The sequence below is a fragment of the Hemitrygon akajei genome, chromosome 10 (genome assembly GCF_048418815.1).
Source record: "Hemitrygon akajei chromosome 10, sHemAka1.3, whole genome shotgun sequence".
NCBI lineage: Eukaryota > Metazoa > Chordata > Chondrichthyes > Myliobatiformes > Dasyatidae > Hemitrygon > Hemitrygon akajei.
The window spans coordinates 149,559,030-149,571,833 of record NC_133133.1 but is presented as its reverse complement, the minus strand read 5'-3'; the positions used below and the strand labels follow the sequence as shown (position 1 = coordinate 149,571,833).

At 40.0% G+C, this 12,804-nt stretch overlaps 1 protein-coding gene across 1 annotated transcript in view; it reads right to left on the bottom strand.

Annotated features, from left to right (window-relative positions):
- Positions 1–12,804, bottom strand: part of b4galnt3b (beta-1,4-N-acetyl-galactosaminyl transferase 3b) — a 168,048-nt gene that overhangs the window by 52,312 nt on the left and 102,932 nt on the right. The window contains exons 5-7 of the mRNA XM_073059369.1: positions 7,556–7,656; positions 3,121–3,188; positions 1,548–1,626 (exon numbers count right to left, since the gene is read on the bottom strand). Coding sequence (XP_072915470.1) covers positions 1,548–1,626; positions 3,121–3,188; positions 7,556–7,656 — 248 coding nt within the window. The remainder of the gene's footprint in view (positions 1–1,547; positions 1,627–3,120; positions 3,189–7,555; positions 7,657–12,804) is intronic.

Here is a 12,804-nt window from a genome sequence, read left to right as displayed (position 1 = left end):
AGGAGCTGAGAAGTTGATTGGTGAAAGAGCTGAAGGGTTGGAGAAGGGGGAATCTGATAGGATGGAAGAAAGGGAAAGGGGAGGAGCACCAGAGGGAGGTGATATGCAGGTAAGGAGATGAGGTGAGAGGGGTAAATTGGAATGGGGAACGGTGGGGGGGGACAGCAATTACTGTAAGTTCAGGAAAATGGTGGATTTGTCATATGAGGCGAAGTTAGGCAGACTAAACCTGCAATCTCTTTGTTAAGGATATGAACTCACTTAAAACTACAAGACTCTTAAAGAGTCTAAGAGGGAGACATGGAACTGATGTTTCCCCTGGCTTTAACTGAATAGTAGAGCATGCTGTAGGGACCCATAGGGACCAATAATCTCCTCCTGCTTCTAAAAATATTCCAGCCTCAAATAACGGTGAAACTCACATAGCACATTTTATTAACAGGCCAAAAGAGAGAAACATTTATATGGTTCTAACACTCTTGTAACACGAGTGGTCGTGTGTCACGCAAGAAATAATACTGTCTCTGTTCAAAGGTGGAGGAGGAAATATGCCTCCAGAGCCAACAGATGCAAACCTTTGAAATGATCACCATCAAACCCCTATCATAGCTCAAGTTTCCGAAGTTATCAAGTACTTTCTGAAACCAGGATGTAAAATCAGTGACGATATATCCTGCAAATCAATAATCTTAAACTTCCAAACTCAAAGCGCTCACGTTTTAAATGCATCCTTAATATAGCAGAAGGGCTCCTAGATGCTTTGTAATTAATACTTAAACAAACTTTGATACCAAGCCAACTAAAATATCAAGATATTAGGTTAAGAGACCAAATTGTGGGCTAGTAAAGAGTATTATAAAGCAATAGTTTTATTAAATGTCAGAGCCCTTCTGCATCACTCAGTGGCCTATTCTGGTTTCTGCTTGAACTTCACACGTTCACAGCGATCAATGGTAGTGGAGAGGTTTAAGGTGAGAACGCCAAACATACAACCCAAGCAATTAAAAGCCCAGATGATAAATATAAGTGGCAATGAGATTAAGTGAGATTAAGAACGAGGAAAGGGATTAAAGATAGAAGGGAATAGGCCATTAATTCATCTGGAAAGTGGGATGCCAATTAAATAAACCTTTCTATAAAGCGCTCTCTACCCTCAACAATTCTATAAACAGGAGATGACAAAGGCATAAATACAAGAAAGACAGATGAGAACAATTTATTCCCACTATAATCAGCTCAATGCACACTTCCAAACAGCACAATCAGCACCTGCATATATACAGCAGACAGAGCACAATAAATGCCCAGACATTGACCTTTCATATGTGAAGTGAATTACTGAATCCAATAAATTGGGGGTCAAACTCTAAAGTATACAGGGGTTAAAAGAAAGAGTCAACCAGGAATAGGCACATGAACTTTCATTACTGTACAATCTAACAATATCAAAATTTCAAATTCACATTACTTTTACAAATTGTACTGCATTAGTTTTGCACATAATACAAAAACAATTACACCTGATTTTTGTTAAGACAAAAACTTACAGAAACTTCTACGTGATCTGTTCCCTGGCTGTTTTGCTTATGGAGTATCTCAAAGTAATATTTCCTGGAGGATGACAACCTGCAGAAAATTAAAAAACATTTACATTCAAACTGGAAAACCAATACAAAGATGCCTTCAAGGATATACCCATTCTGAGCAGTACAGTATATGTTAATTACTTATAATCAACTGCTGATATTTTTAGTAAGGCATAACATGGTGTTTGTTTCAACTCTATTGCAACCTATGAGGCATTTACAACTTCCTCTGACAAACCCAGTGTCTATATTAGCTACCAACTTAATGTACCAACACTTCATCAGTGTTTGAATGTATTTTTCCAATTTCTATACTTCAGGTGGGTCAGATTATAAATTATGAGTCAGTTCAGGGTGAGCTCCCTGATATACTCCACACAAACAACCATTTGTAACTTCAAAACTTCCTTACTTTTTCTATACACCAGAAAGCTTATCACCTCATGAGCGCACAGCTGACATGTATACAAACACCCCATTACAACATACTTGATTTCACTCATTACACTCTGTTCTAGATCCATTGATTATTTATTTCTCGACCTTTATTGTTGCTTCACATTTTCTCTAAAGTTTTTCCATTTCTCTTTTAGTTCAAAAATAGTTGAGAATATAACAACCAAAAAAACTAAAATTAAACAGGAAACCCTGATGCCAAAATATACTTAAACATTAAAAGAAACAAATGCATATATAGCTCAGCCAAGCTACAAGTTACTGAAGATCCTGTAAGTTTCTAAATTACTGAATATGACCGGCTTAAATGTCATGCTCTGTTCTTTGATAAAATTTGTGACTTTTCTACTTATTAATGTTATCTAAAATTTAGATTATTGAATACTTCCAAAGCTTTTCTTTTTCTCCAGTACATTCCCAGCATTTACAACTTCCTGACAAATCCAGTGTCTATATTAGCTACCAACTTAATGTACCAACACTTCACCAATGTTTGAATGTATTTCTCAATTTCTTTACTTCAGGTGGGTCAGATTATAAACATACTTTGCATTATAGATGGCAACTTTGTTTGGTTCTTGCCACAGTTGAGGAATGCTCATTGTTCACACTGAATTCTACAATAACCACCCTCCAGGGTGTTAACTTCAATAATGCATATATTTTAAAAACAGATAATACAATGAACAATGGTCAGAGCCTCCCTTATGAAAAGCTTGTCTTACAAATTCCATACTCATATGCAGATAACAAACAATTCTCTATTGGAATATTTTAAATGATTAAAAATATTATTTTGAATTAATAATCATAAACATCAATCATAACTTGTTTTATTTAATAAAGTCTGACCACTTTACAACTTATTCTTTTACTTGTTCTATTACTGTAAGTTAACTTGTGCAGGCAATAACTAATAATTTCTTTCACTATTTCAATGATGAAAAACTTAAGTAATATTTTAAAAATTCAGTCTGTGAAAGGACAATATTTCAAATAAAACTGCAGTAGTATTGTCTCTGGGAATTAGATAATATTAAACAGAAATAATATAAAAAATTTGAAAAATAATACCTACAGTACAGGCTTGGAGATTTGACTTCGAAATTTTCCAAATTCTCCTGGGGCCGTCCACTCTTTACCGGTCTAAGTTGGAAATCAGAAGCATGTTAACATTATTTTAATGTTTCATGAAATTCTTGCCTCAGATAAAATTCATCCACATATGTGTGGGGTGTTAAAAAAAATTCTACTTTCCGATAGTGAACTGTAACGAAGTTGGCAAACTAACAAACTTAGAAGGTCCAAAACAAAACTCCCAACATCACAATGTGGAAAATACTTAAGATTTTTGCTGTTTATGTTTGATTGATCATGCTTTTCCACTGAATCTAATTCTACATAAAGCTTCCTGATCGGATGATGCTCCTGTTGCCCTGAACAGTAAGGCAGGTTATAAGACTGCACAATCTACATCTATGTATCCCTTGCCTCCTTTTCTGTACAACCCCAGCACCAATTCTTCTGCTCCAACATTAATTAAAACCTTATCTTGACTATACTTCTTCCCAGCCTATCTCCTGTAAAAATGCTATTCCCTTTTCTCAGTGACTTTGCCTCCGCCGCATATGTTCCAGGATACGGCTTTCTATTGCAGGACATCAGAGATGTCCTCTTTCTTTAAAAAATGGAATTTCCCTCCTTCTACTATTAATTGGACCTCACCTGCATCTCCTCCATTTCCCGTAGCCCATCTTCCTGACGGAGCCTCTCTTGCCCTTACCTACCATCCCATCGGCCTCTACATCCAACGCAATATCCTCCGCAACTTCTGTCATCTCCAAATATACTTTTACCTAAATATACCTTTACCTCCCCCATCCCACTTTCCACAGGAATCATTCCCTCTGCAACTCCCATTTGTCTCTCCCTACTAATCTCCTTCCTGGCACTTATACCTACAAGCAGCCTAAGTGCTACACCTACCCATTTACCTCCTCCCTCACCTCCATTCAGGCCTCCAAACAGTCCTTCCAGACGAGGCAACTCTTCACCGGTGAATCTGCTGGGGTTGTCTATTATGTCCAGTGCTTTTGATGCAGCCTCCTCTATATTGGCCCATTTGTAAACTGGGGGACCAAAACAGTGGTACTTCCCAGTGACCCAACAGTTTAACTCCAATTCCCATTCCCGTTCTGACATGTCGGTCTGCAGCCGCCTCTAATGCCAAGATGAGGCCTCCCTCAGGGTGGAGGAGCAACACTTTATATTCCATCTAGGTACCTCCAACCTGATGGCATCAATATCAATTTTCTTCCGGTGAACAAATTCCCCCCCCCCCCCCCATCCCCTCTAAACCCCACTCTGACCTTTCACAATTCTTCTCACCTGCCTATTACTTCCTCCAGGTCCCCTCCTCCTTCCCTTTCCCCTACTGTTCACTCTCCTCTCCAACCAGATTCTTCCTTCTCCAGCCCCTGACCTTTCCCACCAACCTGGCTTCACCTATCACCTTCTAGCTAGCCTCTTTCACCTCCCACCGGTTTATTCTGGCACCTTCCCTCTTCCTTCTCAGTCCTGAAGGAGAGTCTAGACCCAAAACGTCACCTCTTTATTCATTTCCATAGATGCTGACTGACCTGCACATTTTGTGTGTGTTGCCATTAATTTAAAAATATCTCATTAACCATATAACCATATAACAATCACAGCATGGAAACAGGCCATTCCGGCCCTCCTAGTCCGTGCCGAACTCTTAATCTCACCTAGTCCCACCAACCCGCACTCAGCCCATAACCCTCCACTCCTTTCCTGTCCATATACCTATCCAATTTTACCTTAAATGACACAACTGAATTGGCCTCTACTACTTCTACAGGAAGCTCATTCCACACAGCTATCACTCTCTGAGTAAAGAAATACCCCCTCGTGTTTCCCTTAAACTTTTGCCCCCTAACTCTCAAATCATGTCCTCTCGTTTGAATCTCCCCTACTCTCAATGGAAACAGTCTATTCACGTCAACTCTTATCTATCCCTCTCAACATTTTAAATACCTCGATCAAATCCCCCCTCAACCTTCTACGCTCCAATGAATAGAGACCTAACTTGTTCAACCTTTCTCTGTAACTTAAGTGCTGAAACCCAGGTAACATCCTAGTAAATCGTCTCTGCACTCTCTCTAATTTATTGATATCTTTCCTATAATTCGGTGACCAGAACTGTACACAATATTCCAAATTTGGCCTTACCAATGCCTTGTACAATTTTAACATTACATCCCAACTTCTGTACTCAATGCTCTGATTTATAAAGGCCAGCGTTCCAAAAGCCTTCTTCACCACTCTATCTACATGAGACTCCACCTTCAGGGAACTATGCACTGTTATTCCTAGATCTCTCTGTTCCACTGCATTCCTCAATGCCCTACCATTTACCCTGTATGTTCTATTTGGATTATTCCTGCCAAAATGTAGAACCTCACACTTCTCAGCATTAAACTCCATCTGCCAACGTTCAGCCCATTCTTCTAACCGGCATAAATCTCCCTGCAAGCTTTGAAAACCCACCTCATTATCCACAACACTTCCTACCTTAGTATCATCAGCATACTTACTAATCCATAATTAACTTCAAAGAACTTCATATTTCACTCATGTTGCTACTTGCTATTTTTGACCAAAAATGCAGTTTGCATTGTACTTTTCAGCTTATATTGCCATACTCCAAAAAGCAATTAAATGTTGTAACTGCTATGTAATTTTGTCCGCCTGCTGGACAGCTATGCTTACTTTGCTGTATATTGTTGAGAATGCAGGTTCCTCTTAATATTTTTCTTTGTGCAGTTTTGTACAGAAAACTATACAGGAGGCATTATAGGAAGAGCTAAAGGTGAAGAAATAGCACTTCCTATCACTGATCTGGACAGCAAAACATTTAAAAATCCTGAGCGCACAAAGTTTAAGTGTCCATTAAGTCAGTCAGTGCAGGATTGTGTGTGGTGGAAGTGTGGGCATTGGTGACGTCAGTCCCTGTGCCGCACTGCTTTGATATCTATTCTGCTACATCCATCCAAAGCATGTTAACCACAGACAAGAAACCTGCTTCAAAGTCAGTCATAATTACACACAGGTTTAGAACATAGAACAAAATAGAACATAAAAATCTACAGCACATTACAGGCCCTTCAGCCCACAGTGTTGTGCTGACCATGTAACCTACTCTAGAAGCTGCCTAGAATTTCCCTACTGCATTGCCCTCAATTTTTCTAAGCTCCAAGTACCCATCTAAGAGCACCTTAAAAGACCCTATTGTATCTGCCTCCACCACCGTCGCTCACAGTGCATTCCAAGCACCCACCACTCTCTGTGCAGAAAGGTTTGTTGGAGACTTTTGAAGTGTGGCAAGGTGCAAATCTCGGCTACTAATTGACAAGTCCTTTACAGAGATCTACTGTATAACCAGCTAATCTGGCTGTGATTTCAATGAACATTCTCTCTGAATGGTACAATTCCACTTCGGGTCCATTTTACCCTCTTTGTGCAATTCATCGTCACTTTTCCTAAATTCTAATCACAGAATATCACCCTCAACCACCAACTTCCTCACTTTTAGTCTTCTACCCATTTAAAGAACCTGCAAAGACACTGATCACACCAACTTAAGCTAATCATGCTCAAGCTGTCCATTAATTTTTTTGTGCATTTTTGCATTATTTCACTGCTTCTGCAGAGTGCTCTATCAGCAGCTCTAAGTGGTGATTGAATTCCCATGGTTACAGATGGACGTATTGCAGGACTCTGACCTGCTCTGGGATGAGAATTTGGATTCCACCTTCTTGCCTTAAATGGCAGCAAGTTTGACTAACAATAGCAAAAGTGGATTGGCAGAGGTACAAGTCCTGCGAGAGAGAGTAGCAGAATTGTGAACTCAGGACCCATAGCCACATCCCCAGTGCTAAGTATCAGTTGTATATTGAAGCTAAAGGCACTCAACCACATTGTTGGAAAGCTTCCTATCTACCGTTGAGAGTACAAAATATCTTTTCTCCTTTTCAGGTTGCCCACTGGTGCCTCCAGAGATGCATTTGCTAATCCAGAAGCTAAATGCTAGTTATGAGTCATACACACTTACTTCTGAGGTTTCATTCTTAAGTGAATGCTTCTACTTGCTGCCAATTATGACAGGAAATGAGCAGCACCTATCAGCATTGAAACCAGCAGCAAGAGGGTTCTCTTCGGCTGGTCATTCTAATGACCAAATTCTGAGCAAATATTACTCAATGACTTCCATTGACTCTAATGGGCACAGGCCCCACTTCTACTCAGGTTTCCTTAACAATCTCACTTCTCAGCAATTGAGCTTACTTCTCCCCTACCAATGAACCGAGCATGATTATGACTCCCCGATGTGTGCTGACGAAATACGAGAAACAACAGGAGGCATCTCAACATCATTGTGCCTTCAGTTAATCAAGCACTTAATCCAGGCCCAGGAGCACAAGCTAAAATCATACCTTTCCAACTCCAGCCATTAGTGTGACATTTGATGGGCTGTCATCTGTACTTAGCCAAAACTCTGAGTTATCATCAGAAGCCACAGCAAACTGAAACTCACCTGAAAAACAGAACGTTAAAGAACTTAGATTTACCTTTGTGCTAGGGATTACCTCAAGCACACAACTGACCCTCTGACGATCCAGTTCTTTGTTTGACATATTAATTAAGAATATAAATAATTAAGTGTATGTTAGATTGTTTGCCTCTAGAAACAATATAGAAGATGACTTGATGGGCTGAATTTCCTAATTCTGCCACTATATCTTATGCTCTTATGGAAAGCGAGGAAACTATTGCCTTCATGAAGAATGGAACACCAAACATAACAAACTTGTGACCAGGATGGTCATGAGGCCTAAAACCACAGCAGAAAGTGCATGCACTCATGAATCATATTAGGCATGGTGTATTCCTTAGACTTTGACAATTCCACTTGTCTACTGATTATAAGGATGTACACAAAAAGTACCTTGGCATTTCAATTGTCCCATTTCCTTTCCTGCAGAGAATACCTACCCTTCATCCTTGGATCTTTGGCCATAGAGCTGAGGCTGGAATTAACTGTGTAGTAAATAATATTCAGTCTTACATCCTGCCATAATGTACCACACAACACTCAAGGATTATTGGTATACTTAATTGTCTTTTGCAAAAACTGACCTGTACAGTGGCATGCAAATGTTTGGGCACCCCTGGTCAAAATTTCTGTTACTGTGAATAGCTAAGCGAGTAAAAGATGACCTGATTTCCAAAAGGCATAAATTAAAAGATGACACATTTCTTTAATATTTTAAGCAAGATTTCTTTTTTTTATTTCCATCTTTTACAGTTTCAAAATAACAAAAAAGGAAAAGGGCCCGAAGCAAAAGTTTGGGCACCCTGCATGGTCAGTACTTAGTAACACCCATTTTGGCAAGTATCACAGCTTGTAAACGCTTTCTGTAGCCCGCTAAGAGTCTTTCAATTCTTGTTTGGGGGAACTTCTTTGCAAAAGGCTTCTAGTTCTGTGAAATTCTTGGGCTGTCTTGCATGCACTGTTCTTCTGAGGTCTAGCCACAGATTTTTGATGATATTTAGGTCAGGGGACTGTGAGGGTGTTCCACAAAACTGATACCAAAAAGAATAACCGTAACGGGTGGATGCTGCAACTATTTGGTTTCGCTTGAACAAATGGACCCAGACTCGGTAGTTCCTCTGGGACTCACTTTATTGTTAATACAGAGAAGAGAAATAGAGAGTTGCGAAAATGCTTTATATTGTACACTATCTACACCACTAATAGGTAGCGCTAACATGAGCAACCCCGAGTAGTCTACACCGCCGAATATACTCAGCAATGTCTGAGTGGTCCTTGAGGCAGGTGATCGACCGTGGACTGGCTAGGGCAGAGGTCCTTGGCACCGGTTCAGCTGCTCAGCCCGAAGTTGGGACCCAGGCGAGTGGTCTGCCCAGGAAAGAACTTTCCCACCCTTATAGCACTATCGCCACCTCCCAGTCCAGCTGGAAGGGGCTAGGCATCCAATCCAACTCTTACACGACCCTAACTTGGGCCAATCCAAGTCCTGGCCACATATAAAGCCAACATACATCCTCCATACCTGCAAGTGCCACGTATCAGGTAATCTGTAACAACCGACCTTTGCCCCTCGGTGTCAATGCATCCTATTAATCTTACAACCAAACAACGTAAAGAAAACATTCTTTAGAGACAAGGTGATTAATTACTTTTACACAAATCAGCAAGTTGTTTTATCTGGTAGACTAGAGTCATATATTGTTCTCCCTTATCTATTATCAAGGATCAATCCACTCAAAAACATAACAGGCCCACAAATTCCTAATTGTTAACCATTTCCCTGCCATGCCAATTTTCATATCCATACACTTACCTATACAGAGGGCCGTGGTAAAACCTTCAGCTTGCGCCTCTTGAGGTAGTTCATTGTGGATTTTGAGGTGTGTTTAGGATCATTATCCTGTTGTAAAAACCAGCCTCTTTTCATCTTCAGCTTTTTTTTTACAGATGGTGTGATGTTTGCTTCCAGAATTTGGTGGTATTTAATTGAATTAATTCTTCTCTCTACCAGTGAAATGTTCCCCGTGCCACTGGCTGCAACACAAGCCCAAAGCACGATCGATTCCACCCCCATGCTTAACAGTTGGAGAGGTGTTTTTTCATGAAATTCTGCACTCTTTTTTCTCCAAACATACCTTTGCTCATGGCGGCCAAAAAGTTCTATTTTAACTTCATCAGTCCACAGGACTTGTTTCCAAAATGTATTATGCGTGTTTAGAAGTTCCTTTGCAAACTTCTGATGCTGAATTTTGTGGTGAGGATGCAGGGAAGATTTTCTTCTGATGATGCTTCCATGAAGGTCATATTTGTGCAGGTGTCACTGCACAGTAGAACAGTGCACCACCACTTCAGAGTCTGCTAAATCTTCCTGAAGGTCTTTTGCAGTCAAACGGGGGTTTTGATTTGCCTTTCTAGCAATCCTACAAGCAGTTCTCTCGGAAAGTTTTCTTGGTCTTCCAGACATCAACTTGACCTCCACTGTTCCTGTTAACTGCCATTTCTTAATTACATTACCAACTAAGGAAACGGCTACCTGAAAACGCTTTGCTATCTTCTTATAGCCTTCTGCTTTGTGGGCATTATTTATTTTAATTTTCAGAGTGCTAGGCAGCTGATTAGAGGAGCCCATGGCTGCTGATTGTTGAGACAAGATTTGAGGAGTCAGGGTATTTATAAAGCTTTGAAATTTGCATCACTTGGCCTTTCCTAACGATGACTGTGAACAAGCCATAGCCCTAACAAGCTAATTAAGGTCTGAGCCCTTGGTAAAAGTTATCTGAGAGCTCAAATCTCTTGGGGTACCCAAACTTTTGCATGGTGCTCCTTTCCTTTTTTTCCACTCTGCAATTGTACAAAACAAAAGTAATACACTAATCTTGCTTAAAATGTTGAAAAGAATGTTTCATCTTTAACTTTATGATTTTTGGAGATCAGTTCATCTTCTACTCATTTAACTATTCACAGTAACAGAAATTTTCACCAGGGGTGCACAAACTTTTGTATTCCACTGTATATATCATTTGGCTTATTACAGGAGGAATAGTTTAGCCCAGTCAGGTGCAACTTTGCTTTTAAGCAGAAAAAATGTTTAGTCTTTTTTTTTAAATTAGTGCAGCAACAAGGGAGCGTTGCATTGTCAGAAGTAGCATTTGCTGGGCAATATATTAGAACAAGAACAGACCAACGAAATGTTACATCGTTTGCTCTTTGTGTTAATCTCCTAGCACAAATGGACTGTAATTACCTGTATAATAATAATTACTCAATATTGTTACGCCTGTGCCCCCTCCTTTTTGAGAATTGCAAGATCGCTATTAATTCAGGTCAGGAGACCCAGGAAATGAGAGAGAGACGTTTGGAATGTTTGGCCCATCGGCGATACAAAGCAATGGGAAACGGCCATTGTCTCTTGGAGACGGAATTGTGTATTGAATACTGTGCTTTGTGGAAGCCCTCGGGCGACATGGGCTGGTTGGGGGGATGGCATCATTCCACCCTGATTGACATCTGAGACCCCATGAGTGGGGATAAAAGAGGGTCTGTGGGAACAGCCCCTCAGACGCACCAGAAGAAACGCTAGAAATCCTGTAACAGCGTAATAGCAAAAGCCGGTGGAAAGCCACGTGCGTCCTTTTCCATTTACCTCGGAATTGGTGAGCCTTGCCACAGAAGAACGGCTTTAGCTAACAACAAAGGAGAACTCGGCCCCCAACGACTCTGGAAGGATTGACATCATAAAAGGAATGGGCAAGTTTTAATCCGTCTCTCTCTCCAACCAAAAGCTGCAGCTTGAATGAACTTGAGTGACTTTTATATTTCCATCGGACAATACATTATCCCCTAGACAACGATAGAGTTATTTCTTATTGATTATTATTATACCCGCGCTTTTAGATTTAGTATTGACGACGTATATTATCTGTATGGTTACATTGATACTATTTTTGTGCATTTTTATCAATAAATACTGTTAAAAATAGTACCATCAGACTTCAACGGACCTCTCTATCTTTGCTGGTAAGTGACCCAGTTACGGGGTACATAACAATATCAAAAGTAATCCATTACTCTTCCTTCACACCTATAATAGCAGGGATCTCCTCAAAATGTCAACACATGCATCAATATTAATAATGGCCACTTTCTTAGGTACATCTCTACATTTACTTGTTGATGCAAATATCTAATTAGTCAATTGCATGGCAGCAGCTCAATGCAAAAAAGCATGCAGACATGGTCAAGAGGTTCAGTTGTTGTTCAGATCAAATATCAGAATCATGTTCAAGTTCAAATGTAACTATCACTCAACCAAATGTGAATATAGCCAAACAAATCAGCATTCCTCCATGGCTAAGGTGCAACACGCATTACCAACATCACGTAGCACAAACGACTACAATTTCAGAAAACATCAGAATCTGAATCAGGTTTATTATCACTGGCATGTGACGTGAAATTTGTTAACTTAGCAGCAGCAGTTCAATACAATATATAATCTAGCAGAGAGAAGAAAAATAGTAATAAATAAACAAGTACATCAATTGCATAAATTGAATAGATTGAAAATGTGCAAAAACAGAAATATTGTATTTTTTTTTAAAAAGTGAGGTATTGTCCAAAGATTCAATGTCCATTTAGGAATTGGATGGCAGAGGGGAAGAAGCTGTTCCTGAATTATTGAGTGTGTGCCTTCAGGCTTCTGTATCTCCTATCTGATGGTAACAGTGAGAAAAGGGCATGCCCTGGGTGCTGGAGGTCTTTAATAATGGATGCTGCCTTTCTGAGACACCGCTCCCTAAAGATGTCCTGGGTACTTTGTAGGCTAGTGCCAAAGATGGAGTTGACTAGATTTACAACCTTCTTTCAGTCCTGTGCAGTAGCCCCTCCATACCAGACAGTGATGCAGCCTATCAGAATGCTCTCCACAGTACAACTATAGAAGGTTTTGAGTGTATTTCTTGACATGCCAAGTTTCTTCAAACTCCTAATAAAGTATAGCCATTGTCTTGCCTTCTTTTTAACTACATCGAGGTTAGATCCTCAGAGATCTTGACACCCAGGAACTTGAAGCTGTTCACTCTCTCAATTTCTGATCCCTCTATGAGGATTGGTATGTGTTCCTTCGTCTTA